General features: G+C 37.0%; 1 protein-coding gene across 21 annotated transcripts in view; it reads right to left on the reverse strand.

Annotated features, from left to right (window-relative positions):
* Window positions 1-23,857, reverse strand: part of nrxn1 (neurexin 1) — a 919,306-nt gene that overhangs the window by 618,531 nt on the left and 276,918 nt on the right. For all 21 annotated transcript variants that reach the window (XM_031902195.1, XM_031902194.1, XM_031902198.1 and 18 more), the window contains one exon: window positions 888-1,189. In XM_031902195.1, the coding sequence (XP_031758055.1) occupies window positions 888-1,189 (302 nt within the window). The remainder of the gene's footprint in view (window positions 1-887; window positions 1,190-23,857) is intronic.

The following is a 23,857-nucleotide window of genomic DNA, read 5'->3' on the forward strand; positions in this document are numbered from 1 at the left end:
AAGTTAAAATTGTTAAAATTCTTAATGTATCATATTAAAGTCAAATGATGTTAAATGAAGTATCAGAATAGGTGTTAACATGTCCTTGTAATGAATAAGACAAAAAGTATAAAGATAGCACATATTTTAGGACACAATATTGTAATTGCCTTTGCATACTGTATATCATCTACTTTTTTAATATTCAACAGTAAAATATATTAATAATGTTAATTTCAAATTTAATTGACTACATTTACATATTTCTTAAGAAACATAAAAAAAAAGTTTTTATCCTCCCCTAAATGTTATGCTGAAAGATATAAGATGATAGATTCCCTATCGTAATGAGATACTGTTACTAAAGAGAAAAGGTCTATTTTGTATATAGAAAACTTCATTGTATGGCAATACACATAGCAGGGTCATAAAATGGTGATCTCTAAGCATGGCTAATAGGCAGGAACCTTTAACAGTAACAATGACTTAACTGAAGGACAAGAGGACTGAAATGTATATAAATATGCCAAGGACGTATTATAGCGTATATATATATTCTACACAATGTACATTATGTGTTGCCAAGGTTCCTTTTAGTTTCAGGTCAGTGTGGATTTTTATAATTACGACATTATCTTGTTTTATGGGGTGAGAGTGTGTTTGAAAATAATTATTGTTGGAAAAATCTCGTACTTGCTAAGGCTGATTTAACTGCTCATAAGAAAAATGAAAGCAAATAAAGATGAATTAATAATAGGACCCGTCTTGGTCCTATTACTTTCTAGATCTGCCCCTGCTCAGGTGTGGCAGGATAACCTTGTGAGGAATAATAAATTGTCTGAAATAGATTTTGTACTTAACTGTATCTTAAAACAAGTAAATCATTCTTTCATCCATTTTACTGTTACCTGACGCAGATTCCTGGTTACTTTCACATCATGCCAGTTATTGTCATTAAATTTTCCATTCACTGGTTCCACCAAAGCCTCAAAAGCCCCTGACCCCAAATTAATGACCAAAGAGACGGCTCCATTTTTCAACGCCAGATTGACATAATCTGCTGATTTTCCTGTGTGAAGCATCAGTCCGTTCCTCTGAAGGGTTTTAAACGACAGTGTTATTTCATCGCTGCTACTTTGGATAGGGTTTTGCGATAGGTCATAGCAGAAATATTCAGAACCCTTAAATGTAGCGATGTATTCTTCTTTCCCTGCAAAACATAAACACATATATATGTCAGTTATGAGGCAGAAATTGGTTGAAGTAAAGTAGGAAAGAGTTTCAATTTTTAAAGACACTAGACAAATGCATTCAACTGATGGTAAAGCTTTCTTTGGAATTAAAAAAAAAAATGAATATAATGTGTAGATACTGTATATCAATTCTGTTTAACAGTTGATTAGAAGCCAGTGACTTGAAACTCAAAATTCAGCCATAAGCTTGCCATCAAGAAATGACTATTACTGCAACTGAAACCTCCAACCCAACAGATTTGTAAAAAGTATTTCTGAGAAGTCACAGTTAACTACAAACCTAAAGCAAATTTATTTTTTCATTTTTATCTGCCAGGAAATTTATTAATTTATCAATGGGAATATGACCATTGCCTTACAGTATATGTGCCCTAACAAATACATTTCTATCATGCAGTATTTCTTTTATAGAAATTAATAAGGCAGTGCACCTTAATGTTTTAACCTTATCTAAAAAAACACATAAAAAAGTCAGCAAAAAAAATCTATTTTGACACTGGGTCTGATTGAACTTTCCCTACCCTGAAGAAGGTTCATGTAGGGGACCAAAACTTTGAAAAAGTAATTATTTATCACTGTTTGATAGTGATTCGTGAATCTGTTGCGTTTCGCTTCGCAAACAATTTGTCAATCTTCGAAAAGATTCGCAAAATGGTGTAATTATTTTTTTTTTTATTTAGGCGACAATACTTTGATACGCGCCAAAATTTTCTGCGAAGAATTTTGCTGCCCATTTCACAAAAAAAATCTGCCAATGCCAAAATGTGGAAATTTTCTGCGAATCCATGCCTGGTGAATTATGTTGCCCATCACTACTGTTTGATAAAACTTGTCCTGTGATATTATCTATTACCCTGCTCAAGCACCCAGGTTCTGATTATGTAGTGCGCACCTTTTGGACTTAAATAAAATATGAAGCACCAAACTAAAACTACACAGTCCAAGAAAATACCATAGGCAATTCCTGTTTCCTTTTAGATATTGAATCTATCCTTGAGCTATCTCCTTGGTTGCATCATTAAAAATATGTGTTATGTTTTGTTTCTCTAGGAGACAGACTTAAGGGCTAGATAGTCTAAGCTTAGCCAAAGTTTGTAGTGGGGCTTAAAGCCCCACTGCCAAGGCCACTAGTTTAGGAACAGGAAGAAGAGGTATTCCCCTACATTGTTCCAGAATTGCAAGCACTATAGAATCTGCAAAGTTATTGGTCAGGTAGGATCTCCTGTATCCAATATTACCAGGCAAATGCTCCCCATGACCAATCTCAGCTCTTGAAAGGCATTGTGGGTGGGGGGTGGGGCAAAGGTTTTAAGTAGGTCTTGATGTCCTTTTTTATACATTTTATAGTATAATGTAGTATACCCGTCAGGGAGTTCTTGATGTCATCTTGGATGTGAGAACAGTCCTTAACTTTAGATGGGGTCTGTGATGTTTCTTCCTTCTTTATGCATTTGGATACACTATGACCAAATGCAATGAAATTATTTTTAAAAATGGATGAGAGGATGGTCCAAAAACATTTTCATTGCATTTGGTCATAGTGTGTCCAAATGCATAAAGAACGAAGAACAAAGCCATGAATGGACAAACGTTTCACATATGATATGTATATTGGTAGGAATCAGTGTAAAACTTTGCAATATTGTATGCATACCTTTTCTTTCATATTTTTTAAATATCTATTGCCTCATACGTCAAGGATCATAATTACATGCATTATGCTAGGAAAACAATAGAACAAGTTACCTTTAATTTAAACATTACTACGGTCATGTTCAAATTGACCAAAATTAGACTGCCAAGTCAAAAGATTTACCTCGGAAACACTTTCCTAGCACACACTATAATTATAGTCAAAGGAATCATTTTACTGTGAATACCAAGCTGAAATAAAATCAGCTTCTCAGGGGTTTAGAAAGACTGGGAAAAGCTTTTAAGAAGGTTAACAGTTCTGTATGTATCACACCTTCCTTTAGTATTTAAGGCTAAATCTTTTGAGCTAATGGTATTTTCTGGAGGGGGAAAAAAAGCCAATTCAGGCACTCTGAACATTTCCAATAAAAAGGGCAGCATCGTGTGTCACTTAAGAGATCCGACCAGAGCAATCACGGCCAACTGAATCTGTTTAACACAACTCGGAATTATCTGTTATCTGAATTCTCATGGTTCTGCCACCGATACCAGTCATTAGGAATATATTAACCCCCATAATGACCCTTCAGCTGTTTCTATGGAGCCCATTGTACTGGTCTTGAAAGGTATGCTGTCATCAAAATAAAAAGGTTTCATTTTTGCCTGAAAAGAATTGTAACTGGAGGGGGCAAAATGACAAATCCAATCATAAGGTATAAATGTAATACTTTCTGCCTAAATTAGTTGGCTCCACTCTTAGCGTTTTTTAAAAATCATTATCCGATTTTCTATTTTTAAAGTCATCCATGTCACATGCTCTATATGTAATAGCATACATTGGTATATACATGTTGTTATTATTATTTAACCTGTATTCATTACACTACACAATAAAAAATGAATCTATAGGAAAAAGTCATTATTTTCCCGTATTCATACCATAACATAATTACAGTTCATGGCAAATGCATTACATCCAAGCAGGATTCAGTGATCCCTCTCTTGGGTAGCAACAGTGTCATGACTGGAAGATGTCAGAACTTTGAGAAAATTACCCCTTTATTTGCAAGCATATATTGCAATTGCATTCTGTCAGACCTACCATAAGTAGGTAGGGCGAAGCCTATAGTTAATCAACTAAAACCTAGCAATAAGGATTAAAGTCAGAATTCCACGCTTGAGTTTACTATAGGTATTCATTTGCCTACAGTTTTGCTGAGCAACAAAGATGCAATGCAAAAGGTGCACTAACTCCAATATTCCCTTGTCTATAATATAAGAAATATGTATTATTATATTCCAGTTGCAGAGTTGATGCTACTTTTTTTTTAACAAAAAATGTACAGTTGTATTATAATTCTTCTATTCTATTTCTACAGGTCTTCTTTCAGTCTTAAACTATTTTGGGGTGTTAAATAGTGTTATAAGAACATCTTGATCTAACCGGGTGTTGGAAAAAGATATATATATATAAGAGTCTATATATACATAGTGAATGTGTGTGTCTATAGGGGGGGGTCTTAGTGTGTAGGTGTACTTTTATCCATACCTAACCTTGCCTATATTATCACTATATGGCGTGTATCCTTTCTCTAATTGTCTAGTTACAGACTATTGCAGAATAGCTTCTGGAAAATATATTTCATGAGACTCAGCTAATTAAAATGATCACTGACAACTCTGGCATATTTGTTATTAACAGGGAAAAAAAAACTTGAGAGCAATAATTTCAGAAGAATGAACAGGTAATTAGGCGCACAACTCCTGTTATTGCTAGCTGTGGGCGACCACCATATTCCCAAATTATTATACAGAAAACCCACATGCAGACGTTTCAAAATGTTATTATTGCTGTAAGTAAATTGAAGCTTTTTGCGACTTAAACATCATGAACCCAGAAAAGGGGGTGTTAAATTCTAGAAAAACATTTATTAAATATATACTTTAATGCTAGGATTAAATGTATCTATATCTCCTAGTGTCCTATGTTAGCAAAGATTACTTCCAGTTATTGGTACACAGGGGATTGGTATAGCATTAAAAGACAACAGCTTCAGGAACACCAGCTTCTGCAACTCAACTCAGTAATTGATGAGATATTGGAGTCTATTAGTTGGAGTCCATCTCTCAGTTTTGATATATGATGGTTAATGGCAATAATTATTTATGTTTGTTGGACCTGTTGACAATCGAGAACAGTAAGAATTTATGTATATTTATATATTCTGTTTTTTTTTATTATTATCCTTTGTTCCTATAATGCCAAATCCCCCCGTGGTATCTCCCCATCGCTTGCCTATAATGGCAAAAAGCAGGTAGATAAATGTGCATCCTTTAAATGAGAAGGATAGAAGGTAAAAACTAAGTAAGCTTTATCAGAAAGGTCTATACAGCTATAAGCACTCACAAAAAAGCCCCTCTATCACAACAAACACATAATTTCTTGTCTTCTTTTTTGTAAACATGTTCTTGTGTATCTAACTTCCTCTCTCAGAAAAAGCCTTCATTCCTGGGGCCGGAGTCTGTGTAGCTCTCGCCTCTATCCCCTCTCCAACTCCCCTCTTCTGTAAGAATACATCAGAACTCACTCCCCCCTCCCTTAGGAATATGTAATCTGAGCTACCAATGGCTAGAGCTGCAAGCAGGAAGCTACTTAAAATGGCAGCTGTTATCCTTATCAAACAGAGAAAGCGTCTAGGGCTGTTTACTCAGGTATGGTAATGCTTTCTGCAGAATAAATATAGTGTTCTAGGTGGCACTAATGTGGCAAATCTATTGGCAGTAAAATGCCAAAATAACTTTCCTTCTCCTTAACCATTTCTAAGGGGCCGATTTACTAATCCACGAACGGATCGAAAGCGTCCGGATGCGTTTTTTTTCGTAATGATCGGTATTTTGCGATTTTTTTCGTCGCCGTCGTGACTTTTTCGTAAATTGTCACGACTTTTTCGTAGCCGTTACGACTTGCGTGAATTGTCACAACATTTTTTGTAGCCATCGCGAAAATATCGGAAAGGTTTGCCCGCCGTTTACTAGCGCTCAATACGAAAAAGTCGCGACAATTTGCGCAAGTCGTAACGGCTACGAAAAAAGTCACGACAATTCACGCAAGTTGTAATGGCTACGAAAAAGTCGTGACAATTCACGAAAAAGTTGCAACAGCGATGAAAAAAATCGCAAAAAATACGAAAAAGTCGCAAAATGTTCGTTTCCAATCCGATTTTTTCCCATTCGGGATTCGGATTCGTGGATTAGTAAATCAGCCCCTAAATATGGGTCTCCGGTAACTTGGCAACTGTCAACTCATATTCTGTTTGTGGCAGAAACTGCCAGTATGCAAAACCTACCTTGTAAGGATTTTTTGCATTGTGGGTTTATTTTTATATATTTTTTATACCTTTTGAAGCATTTTTCATGACCTTTTTTATTTTTTATTATTTTTTTTTCTTAATATGCTTTTCAGCTCCTCGTTCACAATGGGAGGTTAGTGCACCATATGGATTGTAGAATTTAAAAACTTTCCAATAAGTGAAGAGATCTAGGGGGAAAGCGCAACATATTTTTAATTATTCGGTTTAAGTAGATTAGTAAAGGAATCATTCGATTCAACAACTTTGGATACTCTTTTCAATTAGCAATGTATAATAGATTTAATAACATAGCAGGGGGAAAAGTGCAGCATTTCTATTCGGTTCAGTGTTGTCCTGGTTTTCACAAGAACACACTGTCTTGTTAATTTTAGGTTTATTAGACTTAGAAGTTGGGCGACTGTGTTCCTTAGCAACAGCACACCTGAAATATTCAAGATCTCAGAAAGCATCAGCGTAGTCATTAGCTTTCATTTACGGAAGAGATTGTCACAGAATACCCAGGTATTAAGCCCTGAATAAGAAACAGATATCTTTTCGTATTGCCTAAATACGGAAATCATACGGTTTCATTTATGTAGATGGTTCAATTACATCAGTAAAGTGTAAAAAATTTTTTTTTATAATAATTATAAAAGCAAAAGAAAAAAAAAATGACCATTTTAGGAAAAAGTATTCTGTGTAGTCATCATCAAATAAGCTGAAATGAAATGATGCAAAAAGGAAATCATTTATTTTGCATGACTTGAACTGAATGTGCTATAAATGCACTATAATGCTATTAAGGCTAATTAGTATGCACGCTGTGCATATGGTAAAGCACTTTGTTTTAGGCATTATCATAAGATCTGAAAATTATGAATTTTTACCACTGGACTCTCGTATTAAGTGGCTTTTGAAATCTGAATAATTATACTTAACAACCTAGAATGATACATGTATTGCAGCCCCCTTTCAGTAATTACCAAGCGAAGAGAGAAGTGATAGTCAATTCAAAAGTACATTTCTAAAAAGTGTTTTTTTTTCCACGTGCCATTTTTTGATATTGTTTTGAGAATTTACTGCATTTTTGACATTACACTGAATACACTGAAAACAGTGGGCCAACTCTGCTGCAATCTATAGATATGTTTCAGCGCTTGGTCCTACATTGCCAGATACAATTTTGCACCCAGGAGTAAAGGGATTTTACCTGGGCATTTCAGTAATTCGGTAACTTAGGGGCGTATTTATTATGCTGTGTAAAACTATTACGCCGAAAAAACGGAGTAAAAATCTGTGTAAAATAAATGGAAAAGATCGTCATCTGAACGCCGGATATTACGCTGTTATTTTCCATAAGTTCCGGTGGAAGAAAAAATGAGTAAAACGATTACGCCGATTTTACGCCGTTTTTACGCCATTTTTACATGGCGACGCCTGGTGATGTGTGGCAAATTTTCTCGCCGTTTTTTACACAGCATAATAAATATGCCCCTTAAGTACATTTTTTCTTCTACAAACAAATAAATAGGGTTGAGGAGACTTCCTCATACAGACAAAAGCAAACAAAAGGAATTCTGGGAATGAATTCCAGACTCTTAAAAAAAATCCCATTTACATGGGTTTATCCTATAGGCTACAGCTCACCCACTGGGTTTGAAGCTGAAGCCAGGGCAATAGCTGATCAGATTCCCAATGAGGCAGTCTCCTCAACCCTATTTATTTGTTTGTAGAACCACATGGTGACTCTACCTAAGCTGATCAGAAAACCCTGCGCTACACTGATGAGCCCCAAGAAGGGTAAAACCGGTCTGTAGTTGGGAATCTGATCAGCTATTATCCTGGCTTCTGCTTCAAACCCAGTGGGTGAGCTGTAGCCTATAGGATAAACCCATGTAAATGGGATTTTTTTTTAAGAGTCTGGAATTCATTCCCAGAATTCCTTTTGTTTGCTTTTGCAGTAGATTGAAAGATTCTTTTATTATTGATCTATTGAGCCTGTTGATGCTCCTGTTCTGGTTTTCATTGTCGAAAAATACTTCTGAGCCTTTTATAAATAGCTGTTTGGCAAAAAATGATGGTGGCTGATTGAAGATAAAAAGGGAGGACAATATCTGTATGCTTTGGGAAATAAGCCCCAAGAACTAGCCGTGCCTCTGTGAGCTGATATGGAAGCTTATCAAATAGAGGCAGAAAATGAAAGAGTTGCTCTTAGTATCAAAGTCAAATCTGCAAAAAGCAAACTTCTTTATAGATATTAAGGATACGCTCTGCAACACAGCAAGACAGATGTTTATCTCTCCATAAATAATACAACACATTTTACAAGCCAGCAAGACATTTCTCTAATATTGCATATGCATATATAACTCACTAGAAAGTTCAGAGACAAAGTAATAACAATACTGCGTGGACACAAATATAAATAATATGCCTATTTATACAGATGGAATAAACTCAATCTACCCCAGCAGACAATACTTAGTAAAACTATAGTGTAGCTTGGAAAATGTTTCCTTTAAAATATATGAATGGAGCAGGATATTAGTAGAGATGTAGCAAACTGTTCGCCGGCGAACTAATTCGCGCGAACATCGGGTGTTCGCAAGTCCGCAAATTCGCGAACTTTTGGCGATGTTCACCGCGTTTTTTTTTTGCGCCGCGTTTTTTTGCCTCGGTTTTTTCTGCCGCGTTTTTTCGCTTTGGTTTTTCGCTTTGGTTTTTCGCCTTTGCGTATACATGGGAATAGCTTGCGGGGTTTTTTTGGCGTTATTTTTTGGCGTTTTTTTTTTTGCGGTTTTTTTTTTGGCTTTTTTTTACAAAGTATTTTTCAGAGAAATGTTTGCCCTTGATCCCCCTCCTGCATGCCACTGTCCAGGTCGTGGCACCCTTTAAACAACTTTAAAATCAGTTTTCTGGCAGGAAATGGCTTTTCTAGGTTTTAAAGTTCGCCTTCCCATTGAAGTCTATGGGGTTCGCAAAGTTCGCGAATATTCGCGAGTTTTGGCGAAAGTCCGCGAACGGGTTCGCGAACATTTTTGGCGATGTTCGCTACATCCCTAGATATTAGCAGTCATTACTATTTCTGCTGAAATATATCTATAATAACTTTACAGCACCCTATGACTTATGGGCTTGAAATGGTGCATGATGGATCAGAGCATTGTTTGAAAGTATATATTTACATGTATATATTTACAAATCATTGTATTCTTTCATATTGCAAAAAATGCCTTTGTTTTAATGTATTCTTCAAGGTTTCATTATTAACGCAGTAAAGATGGCTTTTTTTCATAATGCATTCCGCAAAGCATCTTTACCAAGTCAGTATAGTTGTTTATGATTTTTTTTATAGTAATACTGCAGTTTTGCTTGCAAAATCATTATATTTGCCACATATATATAACTATAATAAATTCGCTGTCACGGAATGATCTTTGGTTCCCTCTAAATGTTATATTGTTCATTAAATTGTGTAATGGGTGATTCATTCTTGTTAAGTACAGTACATTCCATTCAAATACCATTGCTATACTACCATCTTTAACTAATAGTATTATAACCATAATGGATTACAGGGTAATATTTGATCACAGAATTATATATAAAGTCAAGGTTCATAATTTAACCTATACCAGCAGGACCCAATGGGCAATGTGTAGGAAAGTCTATAGTTACATAGTTACATAGTTACATAGGGTTGAAAAAAGACCATTGTCCATCAAGTTCAACCCATCCGAGTAAACCCAGCACACACCTATACTAACCAATCTATACACTCACATACATAAACTATATATATACAACCAGTAATACTAACTGTAGATATTAGTATCACAATAGCCTTGGATATTCTGCTTGTTCAAAAACTCATCCAGGCCCCTCTTAAAGGCATTAACAGAGTCTGCCATTACCACATCACTAGGAAGGGCATTCCACAGCCTCACTGCCCTCACCGTGAAAAACCACCTACGCTGCTTCAAATGGAAGCTCTGTTCCTCTAATCTATAGGGGTGACCTCTGGTGCGCTGATTGTTTTTATGGGAAAAAAGAACATCCCCCAACTGCCTATAATCCCCTCTAATGTACTTGTACAGAGTAATCATGTCCCCTCGCAAGCGCCTCTTTTCCAGAGAAAACAACCCCAACCTCGACAGTCTAACCTCATAGCTTAAATCTTCCATCCCCTTTACCAGTTTAGTTGCACGTCTCTGCACTCTCTCCAGCTCATTAATATCCTTCTTAAGGACTGGAGCCCAAAACTGCACTGCATACTCAAGGTGAGGCCTTACCAGGGACCTATAAAGCGGCAAAAATATGTTCTCATCCCTTGAGTCAATGCCCTTTTTTATACAAGACAGCACTTTATTTGCTGTAGTAGCCACAGAATGACACTGCCTGGAATTAGACAACTTGTGATCTACAAAAACCCCTAGATCCTTCTCCATTAAGGATGCCCCCAACACACTACCATTCAGTAGATAGTTTGCGTTTATATTATTCCTACCAAAGTGCATAACTTTGCACTTGTCAACATTGAACCTCATTTTCCAGTTTGCTGCCCAGTTTTCCAATTTTGTCAAATCGCTCTGCAAAGCGGCAGCATCCTGCATGGAACTTATAGTTTTGCACAATTTAGTGTCATCAGCAAAAATAGAAACAGTACTCTCTATGCCCACCTCCAGGTCATTAATAAACAAGTTAAAAAGCAAAGGACCAAGGACTGACCCCTGCGGTACTCCACTAACCACACTGGCCCAATTAGAAAATGTTCCATTTACCACCACTCTTTGTACTCTATCCTTCAGCCAGTTTTCTATCCAATTACAAATATTATGTTCTAGGCCAATATTCCTCAATTTGATCATTAACCTTCTGTGCGGTACTGTATCAAACGCTTTAGCAAAATCTAAGTAGATGACATCAACTGCCATTCCAGCATCAAGGTTCCTGCTCACCTCCTCATAAAAGGCAACTAAATTAGTCTGGCAAGATCTGTTACGCATAAAACCATGCTGGCACAAACTAATAGTATTGTGAACTGCAATGTATTCAACTATCCTATCCCTTATTACCCCTTCCAGAAGCTTTCCTACTACTGATGTCAGACTAACAGGCCTATAGTTTTCAGGCTGAGAACGAGATCCCTTTTTAAATAACGGCACCACATTAGCAATCCGCCAGTCTCTCGGCACCATGCCAAACCTCAACTAATCCTGAAAAATTATGTGAAGAGGCTTGGCAATCACAGCGCTCAGCTCATTTAATACCCTGGGATGAATCCCATCCGGTCCTGGACCTTTGTTTACCTTTACATGTTCAAGTCTCTTTTGAATTTCCTCCTGAGTGACCCATGCGCCAGTAGCTAAATTACTAGCACTGGGTATATTAAAAGGGAAGCCTTCATTATCTGGCTCCTCAGATGTATAGACAGATGAAAAATAAGAGTTCAAAATTTCAGCTTTTTCCCCGTTCTCATCAACCAACGTACCTCCCCGTGATAATAAAGTTCCCACCCCTTCTTGCTTCATTTTTTTACTATTCACATAATTAAAAAATAATTTTGGATTCTTTTTACTCCTAGCTGCAATATCCCTTTCCATCTCTATTTTAGCTTGCCTGATAGCTTTTTTGCATGCTTTATTTGCTTCCTTGTACCTGATGAAAGTTTCCGCTGTCCCAGCTAACTTGAATGCTTTAAAAGCACGTTTTTTATTACCAACCTCGACCTTAACTCTTTTATTCAGCCATAAGGGTTTTGCTTTGCGATGCCTCTCCTTGCTTACAAGGGGAATATACTGTTGTGTATACCTGCAAAGCAATGTTTTAAAGATGTTCCATTTTCCTTCTGTGTCTAACCCCATGAAAAGCCTTTCCCAGTTGACACATTGCAGAGATGCCCTTAAACTGGCAAAGTCTGCACGTCTAAAATTGAGCGTTTTAGTTACTCCCTTATAGAGCTGTCTCTGTAGCATTATCTCAAAGGAGACCATGTTGTGATCACTGTTCCCCAAATGCTCACCCACACAAATGTTAGAGATAAGTTCAGTATTATTAGATATTACCAGGTCCAAAATAGACTCATTCCGAGTAGGTTCTTGAACCACCTGAAATAAAAAGTTGTCATTTAGCATATTTACAAACCTACTAGCTTTTTCTGACTTAGCCACCCCATTACTCCAGTCAATGTCCGGATAATTAAAGTCCCCCATAATAACAACTTGACCCAATAGAGCGCTGGTTTATGGACTTGTCTGTTGCAAAAAGACATGCCTTCTTATTTCCTTCCTATTGACCCAAACTCCATTCAATAGGAAGAAGAACTCCCTGCCTTCCTGCTATCCATTGGATCAGAACTTTTTCAATCCAATGCAGATATTTTTTAAATTAAAATTGTGAAATAAAAAATAATGCTGAATGTTTATTGTAAAGTTGTGCGTTTTGAGGTACAGCAACACATTCAGCACAACTTGTGTGAGACTTTAGATCCCCCCGACAGAAAGATATTTATGCTGCATCAGACTAAAAAAATTGAAATAATAACAAGTGCAAAAAAGCATAACTGAGAGTGATACAGAGTCACTGAAATGTTTCAGAGTGTGACTACCCTTCAATAAAACAGAGCTGATGCAATTTTCTGCTCATTACACCTCTGTGTGGTCTGGAGATCACTTGCTCTAAGCATACGGTAAATGCAGAGAATAAACTGCCTGGATTTGCAGCGGCAGCCCAGCACCTGTGCAATACAGAACTGCCCTAATTCAGAAAGTAATAGGTTTATATTGCCAAGGTGGACAGAATGACATTCATTGTTAATATGCTATTCAATAATTTCTCTAATTATGGAGATTTAAAAACTGTTTTCAATATAGATTGTCGGTCTGTAACCATGGATTTACTTTCTTGATATAAAATATGGGACCTGTTATGCAGAATACTTGGAACTAGGTTATGGTTAAGGGATCTTTCTGTAATCTAATTACTTTACTTAGATAGGTAAGCCTTTTTATTTTAAAATCCCCTATAAAAAAAAAAAAACCTCAAAGAGCCCCAGAATAACATGTGTTTCTACAGCACCAACAAATCAAGTGTAGATCATTTTAACTACAGGTATGGGAACCTACAACACATAAAATAAACCCAATTGTTTTGCCTCCAGTAAGGATTAATTATATCATAGTTGGGATCAAGTACAGGTACTGTTTTATTATTACAGAGAAAAGGGAATCATTTAACCATTAAATAAACCCAATAGGGCTGTTCTGCCCCCAATAAGGGGTAATTATATCTTAGTTGGGATCAAGTACAGGTACTGTTTTATTATTACAGAGAAAAGGGAATCATTTAACCATTAAATAAACCCAATAGGGCTGTTCTGCCCCCAATAAGGGGTAATTATATCTTAGTTGGGATCAAGTACAGGTACTGTTTTATTATTACAGAGAAAAGGGAATCATTTAACCATTAAATAAACCCAATAGGGCTGTTCTGCCCCCAATAAGGGGTAATTATATCTTAGTTGGGATCAAGTACAGGTACTGTTTTATTATTACAGAGAAAAGGGAATCATTTAACCATTAAATAAACCCAATAGGATTGTTCTGCCCCAATAAGGGGTAATTATATCTTAGTTGGGATCAAGTACAGGTACTGTTTTATTATTACAGAGAAAAGGGAATCATTTAACCATTAAATAAACCCAATAGGGCTGTTCTGCCCCAATAAGGGGTAATTATATCTTAGTTGGGATCAAGTACAGGTACTGTTTTATTATTACAGAGAAAAGGGAATCATTTAACCATTAAATAAACCCAATAGGGCTGTTCTGCCCCCAATAAGGGGTAATTATATCTTAGTTGGGATCAAGTACAAGGTACTGTTTTATTATTACAGAGAAAAAGGAAATAAAAAATTTAATGAAATGGATTTCCGGATAACAGATCCCATACGTGTACTGAATATATTTACAAATGGCATCACAGACCTAGAAACAGAAAGCAAAAGAGACCCCACCCTATGAGCATAACAACTTGAACTCTCCCATGTATCCTTTATCTAATAGAAGCAACGGTAGGAAGCAAAGAAGGGGGTTCTGTGTGCAATAGTTTTGCACTTTCCTGGGCAGTTGCATTTCAAGAAGAAGAGCAGAGTGGTGGGGTGAGAGTCTGAGGGTTCTATCTTCACAGAGATGCCAGGGATGTTAGTGGGTACAATGCTTATATCAGTATATAATATTTAGAACATATTAGAACATATTCTGAATGTTCAACTTCATTGTCAGAGGTGAGATATAAATGCGGAGTAGTTTTGATTGTCAAGCAGAGGTGAGCAGCTGATTTAAATTTCAAATCAATTCCCTTCCGTTGAATTTGAACCGAAGCAATCTGCTCACCTCTAATTTTATAGTTTCAGTTAAGGTTATGTTGACTCAACAGGGCTCATTAAAGGTTTTAGCCCATATGTGAAGGCAGAGGCATAATGACATGGAATACTGCATCTTACAGAGCAAAGTGGGTGCTTCATCAATTCCTATAGCTAAGTGAATGTCATAAAGGTCAGGAGTCCATGATGGATATCCAGAAATGATGCTTTGGGCTGAATTCATATCTGCAGTTTCCACCACCTCAAGCCTGATGTAAAGTTTTCTTCCAGTACTTGAGCACATATTTTATCTGTTAATGCACATATAAATGGTAATGTCACTCAATTGTACTCAAGCTCAGAACTAGAGAGAGCTTTCATGATTGGCCAAAGCAAGAGATTATTAGCTGCACCTCTTGTGTAGTGAGTGGGTAGAAAAGATATAAGTGACATTAAGTAGCAAAATTTGATTGCATTTTCAAGATTTATTGAGCCCCAAATTCTCAAAAACTCAAATCTAGAAATTTGATATCTAAAAGATGGTAAATGTATGTAGAAGTCAATAAAAGAAGAGCACCACTCTTCCATTGTACAGAGCACTGGTAAAGTCCCATCTAGAATATGCCGTGCCATTTTGGTCTCCAGTGCTCAAATGGGATATTTCAGAATTAGAGAGAGTCCAAAAAAGGGCAACTAAGTTAATGAAGGGTATGGAAAGTCCCAGCTATGAAGAAAGACTGGTCAAGTAGGGTTTATTCATTCTGGAGAAGAGGTTCCTAAGGGGGGTTTGATAACTATCTATAAAGATATAAGGGGACCATATAATAATCTTTCTAATGCTTTATTTACCAGGAGGTCCTTCCAGAAGACACTAGGGCAGGGGTCCCCAACCACCGGTCCGGGGACCGGTGCCGGGCCATGGGCTGTGCTGAACCGGGCCACCTCTGGTCCCAATTACTTGTGATCCCAACTCCCTAATGCGTTACACAGCCATGACAATAGCTATGCAAAGCCCAGGAATCTTTCTACTGATTACAAGGACCAAAGTACTTTATTAAGCTGTATGTAATAATAATATTAATAGTAAAGTGCATAATATAAAATTTAACTAGCACTAGTTGCACCTCACCCCCCATCCCCGGTCCTTGGAAAAGGGATCTTGCTTGAAACCGGTCCGTGGTGCAAAAAAGGTTGGGAACCACTGCACTAGGGCATCCAGTGAAAACTGTGAAGTGTAGCATTCTCTTCCTAAATCAGTCGTACTGGCAGATACATTAGATAGTTTCAAGAGGGGGATTTACATGGATCATAGTCAGGTCAGGCCTTCCAACTTGGCCCAAGCTAAATATTTACACCATGTGCCAAACGTGAAACAGGAAAACTGAATTAACTATTCTTGTTAAGGCTAATCTCTTTACTTTCAGTACATGCATACTGAATATAATGTTGCCTTTGGGGGGAAAATATGTTAATGCATTTTCAAAGGGACGATAAGTGCCTATTTTATATTAAGAGTGAAAAACCCCATAGGCTATCCCTAAGATTTCTATATACATTTAACCCACAAGAGACTGCTGCTGCTGCTGCTGCACATCTCTTTCTTGTGCTACTTGCAAGTAATTATCAAGAGCCTGTGTCATATTAGAGCATACGGTAAAAAAAAATGATTACCACAAGTAGATATTTGAGGTTACGATGCATTTACGTCCAATAAACAACAGTTCTAGAGGACATACTGGATAAAGGCCATAAGACTAATGGAAATATTAATAATACAATACCATCTGACAATTGCTGGCCTGAGTTTCCCTTTTGCGTAGGATATTCTATGTAATGCAATTAATGCAATATCACATATCGTCGCATAGTAATATAGAAGAAGAAGGCATTTTTTCTTAATAGATTGCATTTATAGTTCCCTATTTAGTCCCATATTGTTTACATGAATAGCTTTTAAGATAATAACCATCCACTTAAGCTGCTACTCTACACTCAAAAGATCATCCAGGCAAGTGCATAATATTGAGAAATCATTCTCAAGTGAACTCTAGAAGGATACTTATAGGAGAAGGACAACAAAAGACAGGCAGGAAACATTTGTCTTCTTTAAGTAAAATACACAGGCACAGGCACGTGCTAACACATTGAACAGATATTTTAATTTTAATATAAGTGCTTGTACTTAGAAGTCTTATCTTCCATTTAATTGACCTTCAACAGGGAGGAAATGCAAAAAGATTATGTCCACAAGGACCTTGTTAAACTATGGAACACTGTAGATTGTTGTTTGAGCAATACATTCCTTTTCTGAAGATACAACAGAGAAAATAGGGCTCATTCACAGTATGCAAAGTGCAATTTTGGATGCAATTACCCATGTTTTATACCCATAATGCAGCATTTTTTGATACACATTGGAAACAATTTTGCTCTTAATTGTCTGAGCTGCCATGACATCTGTGCATGTATAGGCCGTATACTTCTGTGCTTATTGGTGCAGCCTGCAATGGACCCCCTAGAATTGACATCATCTCCAGGGTCAGATAGGGATGCCACCTGACTGGTATTTTACCGGCTTAGCTGGTAAAACACCCACCAAGGCCACAACTGGTATTACAACTATACTGTCAGCTTAGTTGCCCATAAATTTGTAATATCCCTAATTTAGCTCCTGGCATGCCCACCCAAGCCTGTGACCCACCCCAATCTTAACCTACTTCCTTCAGTGATCTCCCCTTAATCCTCTCTAGCTGCCTGACACTCCGCAGCCCCACCCATGTGATGCCACCCCCCCAACCACATCCCCATTTACATCAAAGCTCTTTTGTCACTGTTCCCAGACAGCCACTAAAATATGTTTCAAAAGGCCCTAGGGTCAGATAAATAAATAGCATCAATACATGCAACAATTGCGTCCATTTTTGAAACTATCCCTCAACATTGCAGGTCTCTATAAGAACACGTCACAAAGAAAAAATACTTTTCATTAGTGATGAGCGAAACTGTCCTGTTTCACTTCGCCATACAATTCGCAAAACATCAAGAAAATTTGTGAAATGGCGAAACGCATTTGTTGTACTTTTTTGTTGCCCGCGTCTTTTTTATCACTTTTATTGATGAGACTGTGCCCAATTGGACGTGCAACAAATTTTTTTGACGCACACGGAATTTTTTCCTCTGCAAATTTTCACAGTAGTTTTGCAAAGCAATTCGCCAATGGCGAAAAGCGTAAATTCACTGCAGATCCATGCCTGGCGAAAAAAATTCGCTCTTCACTACTTTGCATCAAAAAATAAATGTTTCTGATAGTATGTGCAATTGGTATTAGATAAACCCATACTGAATTACACATTATGCCTTTACCAGAACTGATAAACGAAGTATTGGAATGATTAACTAATTAATTATCAGGTGTCTGTCTGTAAAAATGACACATTATTCATTATTAGGAACACATTATTTGCTAGTAACAGGGAGTAAGATAAATCCTGCAAATGAAATACATACTTTTCCGTTTAACTGATTTTTTTATTTCCTTACATATTAATAAATCACAAAGCTTAGGCTCTGCTAATCTCTTCCAGATAAATAGAAGTAAATGTGTAGAACAATTTGTACACATTTTACTGCTATTTAGTTGTCACAATATTTTGTTAGTGATTCAGGAGATGGGTTTTATATGAATATGAAGCAATCATAAAGCAGAACTACTGTACATTAGTAAATTATTTTTGCCAAATTGAGCAAACTATATTTTTATATTATGCCCTTGTTAATTGTTTCACATTTGCACATGCAGAATCTTTCATTTTTAACAATTCATAACTGTAAAATGATGGAATAAGTTACATTTATCTACAAAAAAAAGAGTGGTACAGGTATGGGACCTGTTATCCAGAATGCTTGGGACCTGGAGTTTTCCGGATAAGGGATCTTTCTATAATTCGGATCTCCATAACTTAAATCTGCTAAACATTATTTAAATATTGAATAAAACCAATAGGTTTGTTCTGCCCCCAATAAGGATTAATTATATCTTAGTTGGGATCAAGTACAGGTACTGTTTTATTATTACAGAGAAAAGGGAATCATTTAACCATTAAATAAACCCAATAGGGCTGTTCTGCCCCAATAAGGGGTAATTATATCTTAGTTGGGATCAAGTACAGGTACTGTTTTATTATTACAGAGAAAAGGGAATCATTTAACCATTAAATAAACCCAATAGGGCTGTTCTGCCCCAATAAGGGGTAATTATATCTTAGTTGGGATCAAGTACAGGTCCTGTTTTATTATTACAGAGAAAAGGGAATCATTTAACCATTAAATAAACCCAATAGGGCTGTTCTGCCCCCAATAAGGGGTAATTATATCTTAGTTGGGATCAAGTAAAATATATTGTTTTATTATTACAGAGAAAAGGGAAATCATTTATAAAAATTAGAATTATATGCTTATAATGGAGTCTATGGAAGATGGCCTTTCCGTAATTCGGAACTTTCTGGATAACAGGTTTCCAGATAAGGGATCCGATACCTGTACAACTGGATTGTGCAGCATCAATCTGGCTGACCTCCTTACCTAACGTCCATATATTTTCGTCTCCCTATCTCCATCCCTATCTCCACGCCAACCCGCCCCTTTAATATAGACAACGAAGATGTCCAGGATAAAATTTAAACAGGCTACAGCTTATTTTAAACAGACTCAAAAACTGCCTCAAAAATTCAGGCAAGTGAGAAAAAAGTTAAGTGCATTGCGCGGTAGCTGCATTTCACAAATGTTTTGTGAACTTTTTGTCAAAACAGGACAGATTCACATCTGTCAACGAACAATTCACACATCAACAACGGCTGCCTGCTATACCAGCCACTTTCCGCAGCAGAATGGGGTAGGCAAACCCTCAATTTTCAATCCCCTTCTTCCCTATTAACCCTCCACTTTCTGGCCTGCCCTACCTAGCACAGTCAAGGGTTCTGCCCTTAAAGGTACAGAGCCCACTTACATTTCAAAACCCATATATATAACATGTCAAGAAAAAATAACATCCAGTAAATTAAACGGTATGCTGTGTGGGCTTGAAACCTTAAAATAGGTCCCCATATTGTTTAGGGTAGATTACTATGATCTGTGTAAATACAGACAACAGCAAGTAAAGGTCCTTTGGACCGATTCGGCAGCTTATCGGCCCGTGTAGGGGCAGAAACGAGGGTCATCTCCGACCAATATCATTGCCGCCAATATAATTTGATCGAATTTAGCCTACAAATTCCCCGATATCGTCCACCCGTAGGTGGGGATAGAGGTGAAGATCCTCTCCCTTGGCGATCTCGCCAAGCGAGCGAATCTTAAAGTGTATGGGGACCTTAAACCAAGGATTATTATTAATTCTGAACATGTTTCAGAACTGACCCCTCAAATGAACTTAGTTCCTGCAAAAACCAAACCTTTTTGAGCATGTTTTTTGTGGAAAAGACCAGTTAAAAGCATCTTCGTTTATATTTTGCTAGGATTTTTGTTCCAAAACAGGTGTGAGCCTTAATGAAAAAGTGTTTAGGCAACAAACTGGGATATAATCCAACATTCACACATTATAAATGGAATATATGGCAATTTAGATAAATAGTTTTTATATATGTGCGTTTTTTTGTACATGTTCTTTTAATCACGTTGCCTGTAATATTGAGTTGCAACAGAAGTGTCCTGATGAGACCAGCTGGTAACTTGCCTTGCTGCATATTCTCACACTATAGTATGAATAGGGGAAAGGAAAACAAGTTATAAGTTGTTGTTTGGAATAAAAACAGAACTCAAGTTAATGCAAAGGAAGGACTGGCCGTGGTGATGAGTACATTTCATGACAGTTATGGTGAGTGCCTCAAATGGAATCCAGAAGATGTTCTCTTCCTGTCACTACTATGGAGTAACCTGATGACCCACTGTCACCATATGTTTAGTTATATATCAGATGCCCTTTATATCTACTTTTGACCTTTGGAGAAAAAGGGCGGTAACAAAAGCCAAAGGTTTTAACATTATAGTAAAAAAACACACAGTGAGTATGGAACAATTTTTTCATTGTAAAGGAATATATGAATGGGTTATACTTCCAGATTATATCATATATTTATCTCACAGACTAAAATGTATTCCATGGAAGTGATCTTTGATCTCTCCACTAGTGATGGGCGAAATAATCTGCCAGGCATTTGCTGCAAATTTCTGCATTTTGCCATTGGCGTATTTTATTTATTTATTTTCCACGAAATGGGTGAGAAAATTTGGCAAAGAAAAGTTTGCCACGCTGGCCACTACTGGATGTTAGGGTCAGTAGTGATGAGATAATCTGTCCCGTAAAATTCAAATGGCGGAAAATTCACGTAACGGCGAAAATGTTTTTGATGCACGCTACAATTCTTTCAACAACAGGAAAATTTGCATAATGGGAAAAATCTGAGGCACAAATATTTGGTTGCGCACGTCTTTATTTTACGCGACCGCACCTATTTTTGATGCGACCATGCTCATTTTTACGTGCCTGAGTGTATTTTTACATGACCACAACTTTTTTAGACGTGACCTCAACTTTTTTAACCCGCCACTAGTGATGGGTGAAATGTTTCGCCAGGCATGGATTCGCAGCGAATTTCCGCGTTTCACCATTGGCGGATTGTTTCGTGAAACGGATGAAAAAATTCACTGCGGAAAAATTCGCCGCACGGGCAAAAATTGTCGCAGGCGTAAAAAAAGAATTGTCGCGGGCGTCAAAGGAATAGCCACGCGACGAAATAATCGCCGCTAGCGACAAATAATAGCCACGCGACAAAACAATAGCCGCGGGCGACGAAACAATAGCCGCGCGACAAAATAATAGTCGCGGGCGACGAAACAAGAGCCGCGCGACAAAATAATAGCTGCGGGCGACGAAACAATAGCTGCGCGACAAAATAATAGCCGTGGGCGACTAAACAATACCCGCACGACAAAATAATAGCTGCGGGCGACAATTTTTTTTTGGTGCACAACATTTTCGCCGTTTCACGAATTTTTCACCGTTTCGCGGATCTTTTGAAAGATTCGCGAATTTTTCGGCGAAGCGAAACGGAACAAATTCGCTCATCACTACCTGCCACTACTTTTATTGCATTCTCATAAAGAAGTGCTAGTATGTAGGCACAATATACAGCAGTGTTCCCCAACCAGTGGCTCGGGGGCAACATGTTGCTCCCCAACCCCTTGGATGTTGCTCCCAGTGCCCCCAAACCAGGTAGTTATTTTTGAATTCCTGACTTGGGGGCAAGTTTTGGAGGCATAAAAAGCAAGTATAATGCCAAACAGAGCCTTTTATAGGCTGACAGTCCACATAGGGGCTATCAAATAACCAATTATTGCTCTTATTGGCACCTCCAGGAACATTTTTCATGCTTGTGTTGCTCCCCAACACTTTTTCCACTTGAATGTGGCTCACCTGTATAAAAGGTTGGGGATCCCTAATATACAGTATCCAGTCTGTTTTCCAAATACAAACAAGTTAAGTGCACCACAAATGTAATCTTAAACTCACCCAATAACGAGAGGGTCCAGGGTCTAACTGCCCACTTTCCCCTTTAGAGACGTACAGTATTCTATTGAAATGTTGCCAGTTCAGGTTATTTCCATAGTTTATACCCTTTTTATATTGATTGTGTGCCACTACAGATCACTAAAAATTGTATCCAGAAAACAATAATACAATGATCACAGCAGATTAGTATGAATATATTGGGTAAAAGAACATTATCTCCCACAGGTAATGTTCAAGTTGCTACTAATACACTGACTGAACATCCCTTGTTTTTCCCACACACATGCATCAGTACAGGATTAGCTCAGCATGCCCAGAGGTTTGGATGCAATTATAAACATGGAGCAATTTTCTGGTCCTAATTAACTTCAGTTAAAATAAGCATTGCATAACAATAACTCTTCAAGGATGCTATGTTAAGGCCGGCAAATTAACAGTTTTTGCATAATGAGCTCTCATATTTTTTATTTATCAATTTATTTTCATAAATGGAAGAGAGCCAGGACGGGAAGATGCTGTGTCACCACTTGTAATCAGCACCACATGGGTTGTAACAATATTATTTTGTATAATTAGAATGCAAACAGCCTGCTACAGTTAGACACCTTCAGTGACCCCATATAGAATAAAAGACGAAGCAGCAAAAAACAAGGTGATTTATCTTTTAAGATCTGTCATTTCTGTCAACTGATTAGTATGTAGCTACTGTATGATCTGAAAGCACTCATGGGCAATTATTAAGAGCTACTGTATCTCTCTGCAGTGCATTATCTATCTATCTATCTATCTATCATCTATCTATCATCTATCTATCTATCTATTTATCTATCATCTATCTATCTATCTATCTATTTATCTATCATCTATCTATCTATTTATGTATCTATCATCTATCTATCTATCTATCTATCTATCTATCATCTATCTATCTATCTATCTATCTATCATCTCTCTCTCTCTCTCTCTCTCTTTCTCTCTCATCTATCTATCTATCATCTACCTATCATCTATCTATCTATCTATCTATCTATCTATCTATCTATCATCTATCTATCTATCTATTTATCTATCATCTATCTATCTATCTACCTATCATCTATCTATCTATCTATCTATCTATCTATCATCTATCTATCTATCTATCTATCTATCTATCTCTCTATCATCTGTCTATCTATCTATCATTTATCTATCTATCTATCTATCTATCATCTATCTATCTATCTATCTATCTATCTACCTATCTATCATTTCTCTATCTATCTATCTATCTATCTATCTATTATCTATCTATTTATCTATCTATCATCTATCTATCTATCTATCTACCTATCTATCATTTATCTATCTATCTATCTATCCATCTATCTATCTATCTATAGTTGTGTCGAAATGCATCACATCCCTATAAAATGAATGTTGCAGCACAAACTGGACAATAATAATTTTTTTTCTGAATGTCTATCAACACTATATTTACTATATTTCTACTGCAATATTATTATGACATTTTAGCTACCATTTACTAACAAATCTCAAAATGTCTACTGAAGAAGTAGGATTTAATGCTACATTATTATGCAGAACTGTGCAGCATGCAACGCAAGAACTATTTCTACAATTACAAAAAAAGACTGTATGCCCTCCATGCAGGATTCGGTTTGGGATTTGCCCAAGATTCAGCTGAATCCACAGGCCTGGGTGAACCAAATCCGAAT

The sequence above is a fragment of the Xenopus tropicalis genome, chromosome 5 (assembly GCF_000004195.4).
Source record: "Xenopus tropicalis strain Nigerian chromosome 5, UCB_Xtro_10.0, whole genome shotgun sequence".
Lineage (NCBI taxonomy): Eukaryota > Metazoa > Chordata > Amphibia > Anura > Pipidae > Xenopus > Xenopus tropicalis.